Source organism: Budorcas taxicolor, chromosome 13, assembly GCF_023091745.1.
Source record: "Budorcas taxicolor isolate Tak-1 chromosome 13, Takin1.1, whole genome shotgun sequence".
NCBI classification, from domain to species: Eukaryota; Metazoa; Chordata; class Mammalia; order Artiodactyla; family Bovidae; genus Budorcas; species Budorcas taxicolor.
The window spans coordinates 16,785,177-16,808,119 of NC_068922.1; the positions used below are offsets into that span (position 1 = coordinate 16,785,177).

General features: G+C 45.0%; 1 protein-coding gene across 1 annotated transcript in view; it reads left to right on the top strand.

Annotated features, from left to right (window-relative positions):
- CAMK1D (calcium/calmodulin dependent protein kinase ID) overlaps positions 1-22,943 on the top strand; it is a 387,393-nt gene that overhangs the window by 135,612 nt on the left and 228,838 nt on the right. Inside the window, exon 2 of the mRNA XM_052651024.1 lies at positions 21,829-21,960. Coding sequence (XP_052506984.1) covers positions 21,829-21,960 — 132 coding nt within the window. The remainder of the gene's footprint in view (positions 1-21,828; positions 21,961-22,943) is intronic.

Below are 22,943 nucleotides of genomic sequence, written 5' to 3' on the forward strand. Positions count from 1 at the left end.
GCCCTGGAGCAGGAGAGACAACCAGGAGTCGTCAGGACTGAACCAAACTGAATCAAACCAAACCCGTTTTGCGCAAAATGGCATGAAACAGTGAACTATTGAATGCAGTGTAATTATAACGGAAACAAGACTTGCTCTCACCTGACATTTCCTTTCTTTGTTTCCTGGTGATTGTGTTCTCGTATTGTTCTGTCTGGGTCGGTCATAAACTAGAAAATGACTTTTGCTGGCTTTCCTCATGGGGTGCTTGATGTGGTAAATAACTACTAACTGATGAGTTGGGGTCTAGTAACTGAGGCCAGGGAATTGATAGTAAACTCAAAGGAGATTTTCTGTCTCTAATTACAAAGATTTATAATCTAGGAGCTCTTTCATAGGTCATTTGTAACAGGTCCCTATTCCAAGTCTTCGCAATAGGGAATGTTCCAAACACTACCCAGTGGAGAGCTTTGACCAGGCCAGCTGATCATTTCCACTTGATCATGCTCTCCCTGGGTGTGCTAGTGAACAATTGAAATATTCCTCGGAGAGAAAAAAAAAATCTTCATTTTATCCACACATAATTGGGTTTGTTTTTCTTAATATGACAGAACACTTTGTGCTTTTTCTTCTTTCTTGTGTAGGCCTTTAAAAAATGTATTGACTCATTGGCGCAGTGGTAAAGACTCCGCCTGCTAATGCAGGAGACGCAGGAGACACAGGAGGCGCGAGTTCAATCCCTGGTTTGGGAAGATCCCTGGGAGAAGGGAATGGCAACACACTCCAGTAGTCTTGCCTGGAAAATTTCATGGAAAGAGCAGCCTGGCAGGCTACAGTCCATGGGGTCGCAAAGAGTCAGACACGACTGAACAACTAACACTTTCCACTTTCCTTTAAAAAAATGTATGTTCAGTAGCCAAGTCGTGTCCAACTCTTTGTGACCCCATGGACTACAGCACGCCAGGCTTGCCTGTCCTTCACTGTCTCCCTGAGTTTGCTGAAACTTGTGTCCATTGAGTCAGTGATGCCATCCAGCCATCTCATCCTCTCGCCCCTTTCTCTTCTCGATCTTTTCCAGCTTAAGGTCTTTTCCAACAAGTTGGCTCTTAGAATCAGGTGGCCAAAGTTTTGGAGATTCAGTTTCAGTATCAGTCCTTCCAATGAATATTCAGGGTTGATTTCCTTTAGGATTGACTGGTTTGATCTCTTTGCTGCCCAAGGAATTCTTAAGAGTCTTCTCCAGCGCCACAGTTTGAAAGCATCAGTTCTTCAGCACTCATTCTTCTTTATGGTCCAGCTCTCACATCCATACATGACCACTGGAAAAACCATAGCTTTGACTAGACAGGCCTTTGTTGACAAAGTAATGTCTCTGCTTTTTAATATGCTGTCTAGGTTGGTCGTAACTTTTCTTCCAAAGAGCAAGGGTCTTTAAATTTCATGGCTGAAGTTACTGTCCACAGTGATTTTGAAGCCCAAGAAAATAAAATCTGTCACGTTTCCACTTTTTCCTCATCTATTTGCCCTGAAGAGATGGGACCAGGTGCCATGATCTTCATTTTTTGAATGTTGAGTTTTAAACCTGCTTTTCACCCTCATCAAGAGGCTCTTTAGTTCCTCTTAACTTTCTGCTATTAAAGTAGTATCATCTGCATATCTGAGGTTATTGATATTTCTCCCAGCAATCTTGATTCCAGCCTGAGCTTCATCCAACCAGGCATTTCGCATGATGTACTCTGCATATAAGTTAATTAAACAAGGTGACAGTATACAGCCTGACGTACTCCTTTCCCGATTTGGAACCAGTCTGTTTCCATGTCTGTTTCTAACTGTTTCTTCTTGTCTTGCATACAGATTTCTCAGGACGCAGATAAGGTGGTCTGGTATTCCCATCTCTGTAGGAATTTCCTACAGTTTGTCGTGATCCACACAGTCAAAGGCTTTTTGCAGATGTTGATTTTTTTTTTTTTAATTCCCTTGCTTTTTCTATGATCCAGTGGGTGTTGGCAGTTTGATCTCTGGTTCCTTTGCCTTTTCTCAATGCAGTTTGTATGTCTGGAAGTTCTCGGTTCACATTCTGCTGAATCCTAGCTTGAAGGATTTTGAGCATTACCCTGCTGGCACGTGAAATGAGTGTAATTGGGGAGATATGACCATTTTATTAGTAAAGTAGATTTGGAAGATAGTAAGAGTCTCTACTAACCTGCTGTGAACAGATTGTGGGCTTATTATTTCAAGTAGAAAAAATTAAAAAAATTAGAGAATCCAGGACTAGCGTGGTGGCTCTGTGAAGACACAGAGACCTAGGTTCTTTTTTCTGTTCTGTCACCATTAGCAAGGACTTGTATCCTGAGGGTCATAAGCTGACTACTGGCGACACAGCCATCATACCCTTCCTCCAGAAGCAAAGGAAGAGCAAGGACAAAGAAATAGGCATCACAGCAAGTCAGCCCCCTTTGAAGGGTCTTCTGTAAGCCTCACACAATGACCCTGGCTTAAATCTCATGGACCACCTTTAGCTCAAAGGGACATTGGGAATTTTACCTTTGCAGCTTGGTGTATTAGACTTACGTTAGCTGTTGGAACAAACCAACCTCCAAATTTTGTCTCTTTGGTATTACCTTCCTTGAGGACCTGCCGTCCTCTGCATTGAATGCGCAGGTTGTAAATAATGGTAGAGAGTCCTATGTGGGATGTTTCTGGATCAGCCTGAAAGGGGCCTATGACATCCATTTATGCCCCATTGGCCAGAGCTCTGTCACGTGGTCATGTGTCCCTGAAAAGCTGGGAACTAGAGTCCAGCTGTGTGTCTGGGACAAAATGGAAATGGCCAGCCCCTGGGCACATTGCTGCCCCCATGATGTCAGGATTCTGTTACTGGGAAAGACATTACAACACTGAGAGCCGTGAAATGAATGGTAACAGTCTCAGCCACAGCCTGACATAAGCTCCTGCTGTTCCTGTTTCCCGCAGGGACGCTTCTTGTTCCAGGTTATCAGATCAGGCCTTGTCCCTTCTGGGTCTGATGACAGCAACCCTTGATGTTTTCTCCATTCTCCAACTTCTTCTTCTCGTTCAGTCACTACGTCGTGTCCAACTCTTTGTGACCCCATGGACTGCAGCACGCCAGGCTCCTCTGTCTTCCTCTGTCTCCCAGAGTTTGCTCAGATTCATGTCCCCTGAGTTGGTGAGGCCATGCAAGTATCTCATCCTGTGCTGCCTTCTTCTTCTCTTACCTTTAATCTTTCCCAACACCAGGGTCTTTTCCAATGAGTCAGCTGTTTGCATCAGGTGGCAAAAGTATTGGAACTTCAGCCACTTCCTGTCCATCCCACCAATTTTAGCTCTTATTTCCAGAGTGACTTGTTTTCATTTGTTCGGTGTTTCCTGAATCTTGATTTTTGTTCCCCAAAGACATGAAAGCGGGCACTTTAACCTTCTTTGACCATAATTAGTGGGTAGGTGATATGTCCTCCTCATGAGAATGAACATGAAGTCCTCTGTGAAATCAGTCAAAGATCACGAGGCCAGGAGTTAAAACATTCTGGCCGACATGCAGAGGCCCATGCTAACGGCCTCCAGACATCTTTAGTCGTGTTCTAACTCTGTCGGTTTCATCCTCCCAACCTGAACAGGGCCCTCCCTTCTCTAGTTTGAGTTTACTCTAGAAATGTCATTCCTAAGAGGTTGCTCAAATGCCTCTGCTTTGTAAAAGTCTGATGCGTCATTTTGGCCAGACCAAGTTTGTTTTCTTTTCCTCTGAGTTCTTGTAATGTTTTGTGCATTTTTTTAAATCTTGTTTTAGGGCCTATTGCCTCATCAGAATAATTGATGTTCTGGTACAGAGCACACCAGGGAGTAAGGGTGTAATTCCTGGCTTTTCGTTCCATCTTCAAACAGCTTCCCGAGGTATGGAGTGTCACCATCCGTGCTGTACTGAGGAGGAAATGAGAGGCTACGTCGTGTGGTCTAGGGCTACTGAGAGTGGAAGAGTAGTCTGTTACTGCTCTGTGAGGGTGGTAGGTGCAATGGGGTCTGTGCTACGGGGTCAGGGCCCAGGACTTCCATATCGGCGCCTGACTCTCCAGTTCCTTGGGATCCCCTGGTGGCTCAGCGGTAAACAGCCCGCCTGCAGCGCAGGAGACGCAGGAGACAAAGGTTTGCTCTCTGGGTCAGGAAGATCTCCTGGAGGAGGGAATGGTGACCCATGCCTTTATTCGTGTCTGGAGAACTCATGGACAGAAGAGCCTGATGGGCTACAGTCCATGAGCTACGAAGAATCAGATACGACTCAAGTGACTGAGCACGACTGTTCCTTAAGGCACCACTGTCTGTTCTGCCTTTGGCGAAATTTTAAAATATCATGAAATATTTCAAATTGACCAAAAAGCACTGAAAATTAAATGAACAGACTACTATGGGCCCACCATCCAGGCTGAGCAAATGTTAATTAATATATAACCATATTTGCTTTCGATATTGCAAAAAATGCTGTTGTTACAGCACACAGTTATGGATCTATGTCCCATTCTCTTGCCATCCCACAAACAGCTTGTATGGGAAGCTAGTGTGTATGTTCTTCTTGTGTGTCTTTATACTTTTACTCCATATGTATACACTGGACATCCCACAGTGTAGGCTTTGTATGGTTGATGTGTATGTATGTGTGTTTAACAGAGTGATATAAATGACATCAGTATTATAGTATCTTTTAGTAACCTGATTTTTCTCTGCCATTATTATGTTTTTGAGATTTATCCCTGTTAATTCAAGTAGATCTCATCATTTAATTGCTACAGAGTATTCTGCTGAGTATCTTTATTTGTTATGTGAGGTATCTATATTCTTATAGATACATGTAATATTTCATCCCTCTAGATAAATACATATAACTCTAACTCATTCTTTTTCAGCCCATGTTACAGTCCATGCTATGGATGTACCATTCCAATATTATTGGAAATTCATGCTGTTTTCATTATTTTCTACTTCTTATAGTGCTATAATCAGCATATTTTAATCTGTTTCCTTATAGAATGCTTTTATTTCTAAAGGATGGATTTCCTAAAATGAAATTGAACAGGGATAGCCAGTTCATTTCCAAAAATGTCATTAACAGTTTGTAGACAGGAGGTTTCACACATAAATTGACCTTTTTTCAACCTTAGAGAAGGAAGCTGTTCTGTTGAAGTTTTATTTAGCGTTTTTTCTGGACCACTAGGAAGGTTTAGCATCAGTTAATATGTTCACTGGCCATTCTGTGAACTTCATATTTGTATCCTGGTTCACATCAATTTGCAGGACCAGAGTATCTCTGCTGAGCATGGATTCTATAAGTTACGCCCCCTGGAATTGTCTTATTGGGAAGCCCTTGAAATTAGAGGGATGTTAACTCTTGTCTCATGGGTTGCAGTGATATCTGTATAGTTAACTTAGGAGTATTACATTCCTCTAGATAAATTCATATAACTAACTCATTCTTTTCAATAGCTGTATAATATTCCATGATATGAATATACCATTCCAGCTTTACTCAAAATTTGTGTTTCTACCTCATCCTAGCTTTATTTTTTACTTTGCTGACAGTGTCTTCTACTGTTGCCCCACTTTTAATTCATAAGGCTTGAATATTTTCTGTTCTACAGTAGATTTTTTTGTCGTTTTGTGCCCTGCTTGAAAATGTTGACTTACACATACCTTCTAATTCTTTTTTCCTAAAGCATTTCCACCAGTTCTGTTTTTTTAACTGGAAATTTTAAGCAATGCAGGTTTTCTTGATATGTAAATACAGCCTGGCTAAGGCCTGGGAACTCACTGACTAAATAACATTGGCTGGGATGCTGTGTCAAATGCTCTGCTGAAGAACGATGCCGTGACATGTGTTCTCATCTTTTTCTCTTTCAAGACGACACTTTGATCTTTCCCATTCAAATGCTGTGAAGCTCTCGGAGGGGAAGAAAGGCACAGCCAGCCGACGGTTGCTCACACTTAGGAGGAAGTTCTGGATTGGTATTTTTGTTTGAAAAATCAAGTAAAGAAATAAGGCCATTATAATCGTCCCTGATGTTTACCCTCGGGAGAATGCTGGCACAGAAGCCTCCTGACAATTGATCTCTTCCATTCTGCTCTCCTGTCATTTATGATGGTTGAGACACAGTGATTTGTTCCTGGAGAAGAAAGGAAGACAGCCAGGGTTGGAGGAAGGGAGTTCATTTTGCTGCTGCTTGAGAAGTGGATCTGATTTAATGGTGTAAACAATTTGTGGATCCAGTTTCTCTTTTTAAGCAGACTTTTCAGGTCTGTGACGAATGAAGAAAGAAAGTTAAATCATTTTAGTATCACATTGTGTGTGTGTGTGTGTGTGTGTTTGATGTGTTTTCATAACCTCCTCTTGTTGATCTATATGATATGACTTGAGCCATTATAAGGTGAAGTGCCAGTTCCAGGAAGGGCTGAGGGGGTGCAGACCAGTAGCTTGGTGTCTGGTAGATGAGCAGTGAGATGCAGATGGCATTTTTATTCCCCCTTCAGCCAGCACCACGCAGGAGGTGTGGGTGCAACAGTGTGGGGTTGCTGTGAAGTTTAACAGCTGTTAAGTTTTGGGTTTCAAGCCCCTGCTCACTGTGGAGTCTGAGAGCGGGCCTGGCGTGCATCGCCTTTACGACTCTTATTTGGTGCAGCAGGTAGAACATAACCCCCATTGTGTAGATGGCAAAACTGAGGCCTAAAGAGGCCCATCTGGGCAGCTTTGTGAAATAACTCAGGCAAGAACCATGGCCCAGAAGTCCTAATGCTCTGTCTGAACTTCCCAGGCTCCTCCCCCTCCTCCTTCCCACACTCCAGGCACCCTGGCTGCCTGCTTTTTACCAAGCCAGGACCCTCGCCAGCCCAGGGCCTTGCATTCATCCTGGAAAAGTCTTCGAGATATGCTTCTGGAATATCCCTCTTCCTTGTTCCATTCAGTTCTCAGCACAGAGACCTTCCCTGGCCGCCTCATCTAGAAATGTCCATGCTATTTTATATATATATTTGCCCCCACACTCTATCTTTGTTTCTAGCTCTGACCAGCGCCTGACATATACATTTGTTTATGGTCTATCTCCCTTCTCACTGGCCTGGGAGCTTCCTGGGCAGAAAGCTCACTTCATCTGCCTCCCTCCCTCTCCACAGGGTCTGGCAAATGCTCACTGCATGTGTGCTGACCAAGCAGCCTGGCCTTTGTCCTCACTGGGGGCTCACAGGTGGGGGACCTGCTCCCCAGACAGCAGCAGGGCCTGGGGACATTTGCCCCCATCTGTCACCACCTCCAGGAAACAGCGGTCAGTGACGCTTGTAGCTCGTTTCTCTGAGACTGAAGTTCATCTTCACGGCCGAGAGCTGAGTAATGTTTAAACTCCAGATGGTCCCCAGTGTCATTAAGGACTTCCTGCTGAGCAGGTGTGAAGGTGGCACGTGCCCAGGCCATGCACTTGGACTTCGGAGGGGAGGGCAGGAGGTATGTCCCTTAGACGAAGAAGTGGCTCAGGCACCTTAGTGGGCAAATACGGGGAGATATTCTGGGGGCAGACAAGCCTTTTGGAGTCCCTCCCCAGCTCTGGGGAGTCTCACTGATTGGAGGGTTGACCCTGGTTTACCTTTTAGAAATCTCAAAGGAGCCTGGACTTGAATAGAGCGTTGTCAGGGGGACGGGATCCTGGAGTTTCTAAAGACGGCATCCCTCTTGCACTGGGAGAGACAGGTGTACTTATCAGTCCTATTGGGAGAAGCCACGCAGAGAGGACCAGTTTCCTCTCTGGGCATCAGAGCATCCAGGTCACCGTTCCTGGGGCCTGGGACTTAGGGAGGGCTGGCAGGAGCAAGGTTGCCTCCGTATTCCTTTCCCAGGTCTCTGTGATGGTCTCATGGTAAAGTCATGGAGAAAAGCCCAGTGAACCGTATCCCCAGGCTTCTGGCTTTCATTTTCTGTGCAGAGGTATCAGTATCTCAGATGAAGCTCTTGTGCTTTGGGGGCCCCTGCTAGGCAGGTGCACACCACTGTGTTTGGCTGGAGATAATGTCATCAGCCCCTCGCAGCAAATTGTTTAGTAGTTGGTGTGTCTGTGGTTGACAAGCAAGTAAAGCTTTCCAGCAAGAAGCTAGAGCCTGTGGATGGATGTAGGAACTTTTCTTTGATCTGGGATAATGTTAATGTGATGATGCTACTACAAGGAAACGGAGCACTTGGCCATTGCGTTTGAAGATTAAGTTGGTTCCCTTCATGGGGAGATGAAGAATGGGGTGTGTGGGCAGTTTAGGAAGAGAAGGGCTCAGCAGGTGGGGCCCCCTCAGTGTTGATCTCGAGTCTACTGAGTTTTTATACTTTTGAAAGGAATGAACATGAGTGTGTAGGATATTAAGACATAAAGGCAGTAAGGAGGGGGCCTAATTTGAAAACCTGGAGGAGTAGTTTAGGAACATTGACAGAAAGTCCAAATTAAAAATTCGCCCACCCTCCTCCTGCAGCGTGTGGGTTCCCGGAGGTGGGAAGGAGAACTTTGTGCCTCGGCTCCTTGGGATTTAAATGGACAAACAGTGTCAGAAAACCAAGGCTCCTGGGGTTCTGTTCACAGGTTAAGAAGTGAATTTACCCATTAGAAGCAGATCGTCTTTGACACAGTATGGATGAGAATTTGGACAATTCGGGGATGAAATAGAGTGAGGCAAACCTCTGCACCCCACCCACTCTTCTTTACCCTTCATGAATTATGAAATTAACTCTACCTGAGGAGGTGGCATAGTTTTATAAATGAAAAAGCGTGGCTCTGGCATCAAACCAGAGTTTGACTGTCAATTGATTAACTGATTAGCAAAAGTTTGAAGCTCTTGGAGCTTCCGTTTTGTCAATTGTCACGTGGGTATGATGCAGTCACACAGGGTTATTGGTAGAATCAGAAAACTGTTGGCAAAGAGTTTTCAAAGTAAGCTTTTAATAAGGCTTTAGTAAGCAGTGGACTTCCCTGGTGGCTCAGACGGTAAAGCGTCTGCCTACAATGCGAGAGACGGGTAAAATCCCTGGGTCGGGAAGATCTCCTGGAAAAGAAAATGGCAACCCACTCCAGTATTCTTGCCTGGAGAATCCCAGAGACAGAGGAGGCTGGTGGGCTGCAGTCCATGGGGTCGCAGAGACGGACACGACTGAGCAACTTCACTTTCACTTTTCACTTTTCTTTAGTAATCAGTATAGATGATGATGTTGATGGTGGTGGTGGTTGGTGATAATCTAGGTTAGGGACGCTTCATTCTTTTCACAATAACCAATCTTTTTAGGGGAAGAACATTGTTCTCTGGGCTGAAACTTTGCACCTATAAGGAAGCACAGAATAACCTGCATCCAGGTTCTGTCTCCAGCCTGTTCAACGTGCAGCTCAATGATGGGAATATGTGTGGACCATTTCATCAGCTTAGTGTAGGGCGATGCAGCCAATTAGGAACAACCACTAAAGTAAAAAAGAAAGAGAAGGGAATTTTCCTCGTGAAAATTGTTTTTATACTATTCAGGACTACAAATAGGGAAATGTTTGCCATCAATGAATGTCCTGCAGGGCAAAGCCATATCATATCACTGTGACAGGGAGGACCCATCTCTGTTTCCATTCAGAATGAGGAAAACAGACATGCAAGATTACCTGTGATACCTTGGACTGGGTTGAGAATGTCAGTCAGCTCTGTTCATTTCCCTTGTTTGTTCAGAACCTCACGCCTTCTGACTACCCGCTGCATGAAGTGACACTCTTCCGTCTGACATTCATGATGTTCACAGTGTGCCTGCAAGTTCTCTGTCCGGCGGCTGCTTTCTCTTCCACCCTTACACCTGGGTTTGAATCCTGGTTCCTCCAGTCCTTGATTTGAGATTTGGGATTTGGGCAAGTTCTTGGACCTTGATGAGTTCAGTGTTCCCGTCTGTAAAATGGGGATAACTACGGATACTGGAGATTTGGATTCGTTTCCTATTGCTGGTATGACAGATTACCACAGACCTAGTGACTTACTAGTTCTGGTCAGCAGCTCTGAAGTGGGTGTTACAGGGCTAAAGCCGAGAAACTGCAGGGCTCTGTTCCTTCTGGAGGGCCTTGGGGAAAACCTCTTCTTTGGCTTTCCTAGCTTCTAGAGGCTGCCTCTGTTCCTCAGCTCGCAGCCCCTTTCGCATCACTCCAACCACCGCTCCTTCCTCTCTCTCTCTCTCCCCCGCCCCACCTCTCTCTCTCTCCCTGCCTCCCTCGTCTCCCAGTCTCCCTCCCCCTGCCCTGAGTCTTACTTGGAGCATGCATGCATGTGGGCTCTAGTGCCCTGACCATAGGTTCGACACAGGCCCCCTGCACTGGGCGCATGGAGTCTTAACCACTGGACCCCCAGGGAAGCCCCCTGACTGCTGCTTCTGGAACCCCATGTCCTTCTCTGATTCTGACCTTCCTGCCTCCCACTTGTAAGGGCCGTTGTCATTACATTGAGCCACCCAGATAATCCAGGGTACTCTCCCCATTTTAAATCCCTTAACCTCGTCACAGATGCCAAGTCCCTTTTGCCGTGAAGCTAATATTCACAGGCTCCAGGGATTAGAGCATGGTCGTCTTTAGGAGGACACTGTTCTGTCTACCAAAGGGTGCTGCAGTGCTGTGAACAGAGAGGGTGTGTTTTGTAGCTTTACACGCACATGAGCACACATAGCATTTCTTAGCCTTGTCTCCTCCTGGTAAATTTCCCTCCTCCCACGCTCCTCTCGCGTGTGACAGCTGCCACACTGTTCTGCTTTTGTCCACTAGTCTTTCCTGACTTTGCTCTGTTTCCCTGATGTTTGTGTCTGTTGAAACACACTCATCCTTCAGGGCCTGTTTCAAATTTCTCTTGCCCTAGCATGAGTTTCCTAGTGTTATGTATGAATGATCTCTGTGAAGAAGAGGTTTTTCTTCAAAAAAGCCATTGAATTTCTGCATTGGTGAAGGTGTTCGGGCTATTGTGAGACAGGTTGAGAGGCTGAGTCACTAGTTCATACCAACCCAATTTGGACAGGCGGGTTATCCACCCAGCACAAGCGTGAACTTGGCTCTGTAATGGGATTGTTGCTGACGTTTTGTCAATAACATATGGCTAGTTGGTTAATCCAACTAGACTTCTAGTATAAGCCTTTAGCTAGCTGGGTAGTCATTTTGCATAGATAGTTACTGATTATTCTCTGTCTTTTTCCAAAATTTTCTCTACCTCATTAAGTAACTTTTAATGGAAAAACAGTGCATGTACATACACTGGGTACTTAGTAAAATGGATGGGAAGGAAGTCTTCCAGCAAGCCTCATTCTTAGGACTCTCTCTGGAAGAAATAGTGTTACTTGCTTCTTGTCTGTCTTCTCATAAATTGTGTGTGTGTGTGTGTGTGTGTGATGCAAACAATAACACAAAAGACACTGCTCTACACATTTATTTTTTCACTTAACAATGTATCTTGGGTACAATTCCATATTGGCCCACGTTAAGTCTGCTTAACTATTTTAAATGACTGCATAATAGTTCCGTGTATTTTTAGGCTGTAATTTACTCAGTCAGTTTCCTGTTGCTGGACACAAGCAGACTTCATTTTGTTTTGCTTCACTTTATTGTGTTTCACTGCATTTTCTACTGAGTGGGAGGTTTGGGGCCACCCTGCATTGAGCAAGTTTGTTGGTGCCATTTTTCTAACATTGGCCCAGTTCCTGTCTCTGTGTCACATTTTGGCAATTCTCACAATGTTTCAAACTTTTGAACTATTAGAGTGTTTGTGATGGTGACCTGTGATCAGTGATGTTTGATGTCACTATTGCAAAAAGACAACAACTTACTGAAGGCTCAGATGTTAGCACTTTTCAGCAATGAATATTTTAAAATTAAGGTATGTGCATTGCTTTTTGAGATGTAATGCTGTTGTATACCTAATAGACTGTAGCATAAGCATGACTTTTATACGCACTGAGAAACCAAAGAATTCATGTGACTTTTTTGTGATATTTGCTTTATTTTGGTGGTCTCAAACCAAAAGCTGCAATATCTCTGAGGTTTGATGATATTTAGGATATTTACAGTGCTTTGCTACTTCAAACTTATATTAATTTTTTTTAAACCAAGTTTTATTAGGCCTCCTGTTTTCTTTCTATAGATACAACCAAATGTCTTTTCAATGTAGTAATTATTATGCCAATAAGGACTCTCTCTCTCTATTTTTTTAATGGGGGAGCTTGAAGGACTAATGAAAGGGTACCTTGTTGTGTAAGTTTGGTTGTCATGGAGCTCAAGGGCATTTCCCTTGAAGTTACCTATTACTGCATCGGCCCTGAGCAAGAATTCAAAGAAGCTTAAAAGAGGGCTTCACATACAAGCCTACCAATGAGTAAAAATGACCGTATGAGGCATGGCCAGCTGGGTCAACGTGAATGCCCCTCCTGGCTTCGGGGTTGTGGTTTTGCCCACCCCTCGCTCCCCGTCCCTCGGAAGCCTGTGGACTCGGCATTGGGGAAGCTGGACCTTCTTAGCAGGGGGACGTGAACGCACACTAGGCCTGGTTAGCCCGCCATGAGAAGCGGGAGTGAGAAAGGGCCGGGGCATTCTGAAGAGCCACGTCGGTCCGGAGAATCTTGGCCAAACAGGAGATCTATGAAGGCTGCCGGCCTCGTAGGTCTGCACGGTTGACCAGGAACATAGAGAAGATACTGGGAGTTTAGTTTCATCCAAGTCATCACCCCATCACCCAAGTAAAAGGCGCTCTCACAGCAAAGGCATGTGTGACCCACAAGGATGCCCTGTGTGCCTTTCAGTGTTGCCGGCCCTTTAGCCATGGCTACAGGGAGATTCTGCAATCCCAGAACGGAATCTTTTATTCCGCCATCTCCTCCAAAAACCAGGCTTCCATGAATGCTCCCTGTGGATGTGCTGAGGAAAAAATGACTGACTCACTCAAGTTCCAAATCAGCCTTTCACAAGTGACTGGAGAAGCGCAGAGAGAAGACGTGGGACCACAGCAGAGACGTGAAGGGGAAAGTTGTGCTATTAAATGAAGTATGTTCTTTAAAATACGGCAGGAGGCATTCATTTGGAATTTATTTCTCTTCTGCAATTGGATCAGTGAAGCAGTTAGCTGGAAAGATTTAGCACCAAGAAAAACCTTAAGGAACCCAAGTTGTCACCCGCAGGACAGTGCCGTTTTGCAGCTTTCCCTGTGACGAGTGTCGCCATCGCCCGCTCCAGTGGTTTCAGATGCGGGATGTACTTGGAATGAGAATTGATCTGGGCAACAATCACACTAATTGGATGAATGTTTAGAACATTTCTGTCATGGCTCTTGAAGCTGTTTTCGAATCTGGGGGCTAGTCGTTGTGGAATTTGCCAGTTGAAGAAGAAGAGGGTATTTCTGGGTGAAAAAGAATAGCTATTTTTAATGGGAGTCTTCCTTACTAAAGTTAAGAAAATGTCACTTATGTGAGCTGGCTGGTGAGACACAGGTCAAAATTAATGAGGGCTTGTTATACTTTTTTTTCTTGAAAAAAGGAAGTTTGTATTACTTCTAGCTGAAGCGTCGCTATGAACTATCATGTTCAGTTCAGTTGCTCAAGTGAGTACTATGTAATTGTCAAATGGAGGGTTTGAGGAAACACACTTAAAGTAATAGATGTTATATCTATTAATGAAGAGATGCCAGTTTTCATGCACACATATTTGTTGATGAATTAAGACTTCTCTTTCTGCTTGCTTGTCAGAGCTTTATTCATATCGGGCATGTCTTTCTTTAGGTCACTGGACTGAATTAGCATACAATGTCACGTGTGGCATATGAATTAGTGAAGATATTTAAGTGAAGATTCTACCAGAAAGAGTTATTGCCACTTCTAAAATTGCCTAATTTCTGCCTGGAGAGCTTAGACACTGAGACCATCTGACTCCACTACTGTTATTATCCATTTGGATTCTCTGGGGTCAGTAAGACAACTGTTGGGGTGAGCACACAGGTTTTCCTATTTTAAGAATTGATTCTGCTCTGGAACAAGAGGTCTCAAAGGCACCTGTTTGTTTCTCTGCTGTCTCAAGCCAAATATTACCAACTTCATTTCTACTGTTTAGATTTTTTTCTTTTCTTTCCCATCAGCCCTTAATATTGTCCTGGCCTGACACTGGGAAAAACAGTAGGCTTAGTGGAAAAGAATATTTTAGATTTATGGTCCAGAGCCTGGGGTAACATCTGTCTGTCCAGTTGCACATTTTAGTAGTGGCAGTGGGCTAGAGGTGATGGTGTTAATAAAGATAATAACACAGCCAATCTGATTTGCATGTAGAATGATTCAGAAGCTTGGAAACTCAATGGACAAGTAATAGCTGGCTCTGAACTAATAGGGCAGATCATTTCAGCAGCATCTGATTATTTCTTGGTCTAATTTGAGATGGATATAATTTTATCGAGTGGCCACTTTAGTGTACTCTCAGAATCAGAAAGACAGCCCTGGAATTCCTGATTTTGCTTAAAAATCAGCGGTGTCTTTTAGAGGTTTCCCCAGGTCAGTCATATGGACATGTGGGGAGCACCAAAAATATACAAGTCATAGCAGGTAGTCAGAGACTAAATGTTTGCATATTTTGTGATGCAGTTGCTCTTGTTTGTGAAAAGAGTTTATTTTAACATTATGTGCGCTTAGGAGAGCCGGCACATCAGCTCCTCTTCTTAGGTACTACCTGATATTTGTTCTTAACAACTTCAGATTATAGATCATAGAAACCGAGAAAGCAGAATCCAGAGATCCTCTTTTTAAAAAATTAAAGTATAGTTGATTTAAAATATTGTGTTCGTTTCAAGTGTACTGCAAAGTGATTCAGTTGTCCATATATATGTGCGTATATATTTCATTATAGATTTTCCATTATATATTATTACAAGATATGGAATATAGTTCCCTGTGCTATACAGTAAATCCTTGTTTATCTACTTTATATGTAGTGGTATATATCTGTTATCCCATATTCCTAATTTATCCCTCCTCCTTATAGATTCTTGTGTTTACTTTTTATGATCAGAATTGATAGTAGTTGTGCTATCCAGTGAATCTGTGGGTGTGGCTTTGCTCTGAGTTCTAGTCTCAATATATTGCAGCACAATTGGAGGTAGGTGGTCTGAATGGCTCTAGCAGTTTTCTTTAACACCTGGAAGGTAAATGTCTAACTGTGATTCACAAAACCCTTAAATGTCTATTTAAAGCAAGGCATCCTTGATGCACATGGATTTTGTGCTGCTTTTCTAGGGAGCTCAAGAATATAAGGACTTTCTGGAACCTGGCCCGCTCCTTTGCTTGTCTTCCCGTTAGTCAGTTGGGAGTTGGGAATCATTTCGCTCATAGAGGATTGGGTGCCAACCACTGGTTGAACTTTGCAGTCTTTATAGTCTATGGCGTGGATCGTTCTCATTACAACACCAGGGTTCCATTCTTACGACTAACTAGATAAAGCAAAAACAAAGCAGTGTTTTTCAGAGCCATTATTTATGAAGTTAGAAGCGAGAGGAATTCTTTAGTCAATATAGAAAATATGACATTTCCCTCGAGTCTTGGAAATTCAGCTCTCGAAAGATTGTTTATTTTCTCCAATGTGCCTGGCTTACAATCAGAGTAAGGTGTCCCTCCGGGTAATGATGTGATTTGCTTTGAAATGTGGAAGAAAAGGGGGAAAGATTCAGCTTTTGTAATTTGTGCAGCTTATCTTCAGGAGATGAAAATATTTAGCACTTCACGAAGAATTTTTTTTCTTTGACCTTTTCAGTAATTCATCATAAAGATTTAATTTAATTGGAAATGTGGTGTGTTTTTAAAAAATAGAGTAGTGTTCTTTGAAACTCAAAGAAATATCTTGTCACAACTTGAAGAAATACCGTTTTCAAGTCCCTGGGATTTTAATTTCCCCCATGATTGTGCATTTCCTAAGGTCCTTTACCTATCTAAAAATCTGCCCTCTCCATTTTCCTAACAAATTTTACTTCTATAATCAAGATAATGATTTATGGGGAGAAATATCATGCCATAAATTCACAAATTAGTGTCCTCAGGATTATTCAACTGTAGAATATGATTTAAGCATTCAGGTACATAGGCACACAGTTTAAAATATATCTGGAAAGGTGCAAAGAATTTTTATGCTTCAAGAGAAACCTTTGAGGATCTTTCTGCATAGGCTTGCATAGAAACTCAGAGGACTACATTATAAAGGTGGGAAGGAACAGTATTTTTCCCCTACACCGAGTGGAAGGTCTTTGGAGAACATCATTTACTCGGTCCATCTGCAGCACAGGGGAGAATCTGAGGAGAGCCTCATGTAATGGTGATCATCAAACTGCCTTGGGCATCGTTCAGCGCCAAACATTGTTAGGAATGGAGACACAGAAGAGAACAGCTTAGGAGTTCTGCTCTCATATAGGCAAGCACACAAAAGGCCACAAATGGCATGTGTGCATAAGGCAATAGAGGTTTGAGTCAAGTGTGTGAGCCTCAGAATGACGGCTTCATTCTGTCTGAGGGGAAGACAATTAAAAAAGCCTTCAAAGATAAGGAAATATATCAACTGCTGCTGCTGCTAAGTCACGTCAGCCGTGTCCGACTCTGTGTGACCCCATAGACAGCAGCCCACCAGGCTCCCCCGTCCCTGGGATTCTCTAGGCAAGAACACTGGGGTGGGTTGCCATTTCCTTCTCCAGTGCAGGAAAGTGAAAAGGGAAAGTGAAGTTGCTCAGTCGTGTCCGACTCTTCGCGACCCCATGGACTGTAGCCTACCAGGCTCCTCCATCCATGGGATTTCCCAGGCAAGAACACTGGAGTGGGGTGCCATTCCCATAGAAACAGAGTTTTGCCAAGCAGAAAGAAAAAGGAATGGTATTCAAGAAAGAGAGGAGGTGGGTGGACTGGAACCTATCTCAAGTGGTATGAAAGGGCATGGGTGTATTTGGGAAATGCCAGCTGACCTTTGTGGTTGAGTGGAGATGATGTGTGCATGGTGGGGCACGTTTTTGCTGGGGATGGCTTGGTGGTGGAGGAGCTTGCAGGTTGGGGTCAAATTGGGGAGAGCTTTGAATGTCATGGAAGTGAAAGTGTTGGTCACTCAGTCGTGTCCGACTCTTTGTAACCCTGTGGACTGTAGCCCGCCAGGCTCCTCTGTGCATATACTTCTCCAGGCAGGAATTCTGGAGTGGGTTGCCATTTCCTTCTCCGGGTGATCTTCTGACTCAGAGATCAAACCTAGATCTCCTGCATTGCAGGCAGATTCTTTACCGTCTGAGCCACCAGGAAGCCTGTTGAATGCCATGGAAACCTGCAAAGGAGTTTAAACTTTATCCTGTGTAGGCTTGAAGTCTCAGTGTTTTAAGTAGGGTAGTCACATAATCAGATCTTTGCTTTGGAAAAATAATTCCAGGAATAGGTAGAAGATAGTGGTGGGAAGTAGGCTTGCTGAGGCCAGAGGAGCCAGGAGAGAGTCCTGAATGGAATAACTGGAACTCAAAGCAGTGGTGTAGGGATGGAAAGACAGACAGTCATCTGAGAGTCTTGTTAGTGAAAACCTGGATCTACTTGGTGGTGGAAGTGGGAAAGGAATGAGGTTGAGTTCTAGGCTGGTTTCCTGGATCTATAGAAATAAGAGTGGGTATAAGCGATAGAAGTTTGGGGAAGAAGATACTAGGGCCCTAGTAGGCAGCTGGAAAGATGAGATTTGCACACGAGATGAGATGAGGGAGGTTACAATTTAGATCAACGTTAGGGGACCATGAGGAGATGGGTGGTGGTGTGGAAACAGGAAACACCCCCAGGTTTTCCGGGGGAGGGCATAGAGTAGGATGAAGGCTGGGCTGAGGATGGGACTTAGGGGATCGCTGACATTTGATAAGAGGAGGAACAGGTGGCAATGAGAGAAGCTGGATGTACAGATGGGAGGAGAGAGCGGTCGTAGAACCAGGAAGGAGGGAGTTTTAGGAAGGAGGCTACCGCCGTCAGAGGTCACACAAGAGACTGATAGGATGAGCAGCAGGAGAGCCCTGGGTTTAGCATTTGGTCAACCCCTGCCACCTTCCAGTGGCCAGCCCTCCTGGTTCTAGTCAAGGGGTGACAAAGGGAGGAGTCAGATCACGGAGGGAGGACAAGGGGGTGCCAGGCAGGAGCGGCCCCCGTACAGACCGCCAGTTCAAGCTTCAGGTGTGGCTCAGTCTGGCTGGAAGGCTGTCCCGCCCAGTATGAAATGCCCAGCCCTTGTATCTTACAGCTGTGGAGTGCGACCTGCTCTGACCTCCCTGTATTTTGTATAACTTGGTAACTCTCAGTCCCTACTTGCGTTCTTAGGAATTTATTTCCCTGGGTTGTCTGGAGACTTTCTGGCTCTCAGATAATTTTTCTTGCTGTCTTCCTTCCCGTGACCAGCCCCTTCCCAGCCTTCCTCTTTCTGCCTGTCTCCCTCTCCTTCTCCCCTACTGCACACAAGCAGACACATGCCTGACTTTGTTGTGTAATTACACTGAAAGTGCCCCCACTCTTCATTCATGAGCTTCTGATATTTTTAATTAGCTTTCTTGGAATGGGAAAGTGTCTTCCAGTGATTTATGTTTATTGTAGGAACAATAGCAATTTATGCTTACTTTATATCCCCTGAAGACCAGTGAGCTCTGTCTTTGGAAAGCTTAAAGCTGGATAGATGCACACCGTTTGGCTCAGCGAGGCCGCGAGGTGGGTTTGCACCCTTGGGGTGGGAGGACAGGAGACGGCTCACCTAAAGGCAGTGTCTAGCCCTCCCTTCCTGCCACCTGCCCCTCTTGTGGGGCAGGCTCCCTGCTAGCAGCCCAGCAGAGTGTCTTGAAAAGGACCTGGGAAAGGTTAGGAAACCTGCGTTTTCTTTTCTGACCTTTCTCGCCTGGGCCTCAGTATCTTCCTCTGCAAAACAGAGGACAGTAACTTCCTGTGCACTTCTTGGGTTGCCATATGAATTGGATTCATTGAAATGGGCCAAAGCACTTTGTAACTGTCAAGTGGTATGTAACATCCAGTGCCTCCAGTTATTCATATAACTTCTTTCTCCTTTAGAGAGGTAAGGAGTGAAAAGGCTTGTCAAATTTTTCCAATGTAACCATTTTTTAAGAATTAATTTTTATTAGAAGATAGTTCCGTTACAATGCTGTGCTAGTTTCTGCTGTACAGCTATATATATACCTGGGCCTCCCGGGTGGCACAAGTGGTGAAGAACCCACCTGTCAGTGCAGGAGACGTAAGAGACACGGGTTCCATCCCTGAGTCGGGAAGATCCCCTGGAGGAGGGCATGGTGACTCACTTCAGTATTCTTTCCTGGAGAATTCCGTGGACAGAGGAGCCTGGCAGGCTCTAGTCCTTGGGGTTGCAGAGTCGGACATGACTGAAGTGACTTAGCACACATATGTATACATACATCCCCACTGTTTTGAATTTCCTCCCCATTTAGGCCACCACAGACCACTGAGAAGAGTTCCCTGTGCTGCACAGCAGGTTCCCCTTAGCTATCTGCTTTATATATAGTATCAGTAGTATATGTGTACCAATCCCAATCCCTCCTTCCCCCCCCCCCCTTTCCCCAGGAGCGAGTCCATAACCCTTCACATTCCTTCTGCCTAGGAGCCCTCACTGGGAGGAGAATTCACCTCAGTTCATCCCCAGACACACATGAGCAGGAAGAGCAGCTGCTGGCTGGAGGATTCCCTCAAGTTGTTATGAACTGGCTTTTTTGGACAAAAGCCATTGGCAGTGACCAAATGCCACTGGGAATGTCTAGTACCATATATCACTCTGATAAATCTGCCCTGGGTTTTATGTATTTCCGTTTCATAATTGCTGTTCTGGCTGAGTCGAGAAGGTGTCTGTGTATGCCAGGCATGTGGAGGGTTGGGGAGACTGTGACCTGGCCGGAGATCGTGGGCAGATATCTGCTCTGACGTGTGCCATTTGGGTCTTCGTGGGCTACGGATCTTCTGTCTCTCGGCTTTCTATAATTAGATGCAGGCCTGGAAGACAGACTCCTCTCTCAAGAGTTGGGGTTCAGGAGGAACACTTGCCCTGAAGACTCACAGTTAATTGCACTCAGTGGTGAATTCCTCCCACTGGAAAGGATTTAAAATCTGTCTATCAGTATGTCTCTGCTCCAGGACAGATGCCTATCTCCGTCAGGTGGCACAGGATGGGGAGAGAAAAGTCCGCTCTTGCTTAGGCATCTGTTGTTGTTTTTTTTTTAAATTAATTTTTATTGGAGTTTAGTTGATTTACGATGTTGTGTTAATTTCAGGTATACAGCAGAGTGAATCAGTTAAGCATATACACGCATACACTCTTTTTTGGATTCTTTCCCCATATAGGCCATTACAGAGTATTGAGTAGAGTTCCCTGTGTTATGCAGAAGGTCTTTATTACCTGTTTTATGTATAGTAGTGAATATGTGTCCATCCCAATCTCCCAGTTTTCCCCGTGCCCCCTTTTCCCTTGGTAACCATAAGTTTTCTACATCTGTGACTCTTTCTGTTTTGTGATAGGTTCATTTGTGCCTTGTTTTCAGATTTCTCACTAAGCAGAATCACATGGTGTGAGTCTTTCTCAGTCTGACTTACCTTCACTCAGTATGATGATCTCCAGGTCCACCTATGTGGCTGCGAATGGCATTATTTTGTTCTTCTTTAGGGCTGAGCAGTGTTCCATTGTGTATATGCACCCCATCTTCTTTATCCATTCATCCATTGCTTAGGCATCTCTTGGAGGTTGACTGAAGAACAAAGGCCCCAAGGCACCAGTGTTGGGATGACATTGGTCCTTCTAGTGGCTTCTTTTGATGCAGGAGAGCTTGTCTCTGATCATAATTGTTTAGCCGCTGTGTTTAGTGTCTCTCAAAGGAAACAGGAGTTGCTCCTGCAAGTCTGGAGACCAAGAATGACTCAGTGACTTTCTGTGGCCTGCACAAAACCCATGTTACTGAGATCTGCAGCAGACAAGGAAGGTGTCTGTTTTTGTTTGAGTCATTAGGGAAGTTGTGCCCCCTCCCGAGAGTGGCACCCAGAGGTTTTCTGCTGGAGATAGAGAAGGTGGCAGGTGGAGGGACAAGGCAGCCTCTGGCACTCATGGACCACCTCTCAGGAGATAGGTAATCTCTGGGCCTGAAATGTTCTGGTTACATTTTCAGTTTGGGGCTCTGACCTCACAGAGAAAGATTTATGTTTTCAGGCAGGAAAGTCTCCCTGACTCAGGGCATCATGTTTGTTTTTGTTTGACTTAGAAGAGAAATAAGCTGCTCACTGCAGCCATGCACAGCCCTGCCAATTAATTAACCCATGTCAATACCACACATTGTACACATTAATTACACTTTTACCTATCTGTGAGAATTAATTGCAAGTTTGCTAAGTGCTCCGAAATTTTCTTGGGACTGAAAGGGCCTGGGAGGAATGTAGACATTCCTGTCTACTTGAGGTTGGGGGTGCCGACAGCTTCAGATGGGTGCAGTCTTTTCTGCAGGAACCTTCCTGGAGCATTCCTGTGACTCCTGAGTTATCATCGCTTGGCTGTTATCAGAGTGGCAGTTGACAGGGGGAGGTGGCCACACCCACATGGACATCCCCGTGTCCCTTTGCAAGCGGTCACCCTTGCCTCTGTTTACTCTTTGCATAAAGATGTTTGGTTAGGAGTGTGGTTGGATTAAACAAATCACCAGGGATCCTTCTTATTGTTGCTATTACACTTGATTTTGGAAGTGGAATCAGAGGACCTGTCAGGGATCCCCAGATCTCCTCAATCTAATCTGCTTCTTTTTCTCCCTCTCTTTTCACAGTGGGGCATTTTCGGAAGTGGTCTTAGCTGAAGAGAAGGCAACTGGAAAACTCTTTGCGGTCAAGTGTATTCCCAAGAAGGCGCTGAAGGGCAAAGAAAGCAGCATTGAGAATGAGATCGCCGTCCTGAGAAGGTGAGTGCAGGAGGGCGGCCTCCCCACGCCCTTACCGGGGGTCATGCCAAGATGATGAGGTCTCTGATGCAAGGGAAGGAGGAGGCTACAGGGAGCTGCACGCCCAGTGGCTAGAGAGGGCGGCCAGGATGCTGACCTGCAGTGAAGAGTGGGCTCGTTTATCCTGACTGCTGTTTATGTGGGGCGTCCAGAGCACTTTCCATATTGTATTTCATCTCCTAATGTTCGTGGCAGTCACTTGAGGTCATTATTCTTTCCAAAGAACAGGGCCATCAGATGGACTTGGCTTTGAACTGAGACCCCGCCACTCCCTCCAGCTAGGTGACCTTGGGCTGTTTCTGAGCTCTGCACCTTCTCCATAAACTGGAGTTAGTAACATCCCCCAGGTGTTCTCAGGATTAAGTGAGATGGTGCTTAGCAAGTATCTGTGCGGCACCTGCTGCAGAGTGAGTGCTCAGTGAAAGGGTGGCTGCCGCTGCCACTGTGCCCAGTAGTATTATTGGCTTCTTGTTGTTGCTTTATTTTATAAGAAGGAGGTGAAGCTCAGAGATGAAAGTCACTTGTCCATCGCCTTGCAGCTCAGATGTGGCACAGCCTGGGAGGTCAGCCCCACCAGTGTGATTTCCACACTGTTTGGTGGGCCTCTTGCTCTTGCCACTCACCCTGGCACCTGGCACCCAGTGAGTTCCAGAGCTCACTGGTTACCTGCTTTACCTCTTCACTGAGGTTGGTTTTGTTCCCCCCGTAATAGAACCTGGATGGGGTTTCTGGACCCAGTTCCAGCGTGCATGGGTTTTCCCTCACCAGCAAGCGATTCTGTTGCCAGCAAGCTGTCCAAGAGTTCAGCTCAACCCTGACATTGTCCACCTGGAGACAGAGTCCGATCCCGCAGGTGAAGGGCTCAGTCCCACAAGATCACCCCCGTCAGGCTGCTGTCTGAAGCTTGCGTGTTACCTGCACTTCTGACAGACTGGCTCTAAATC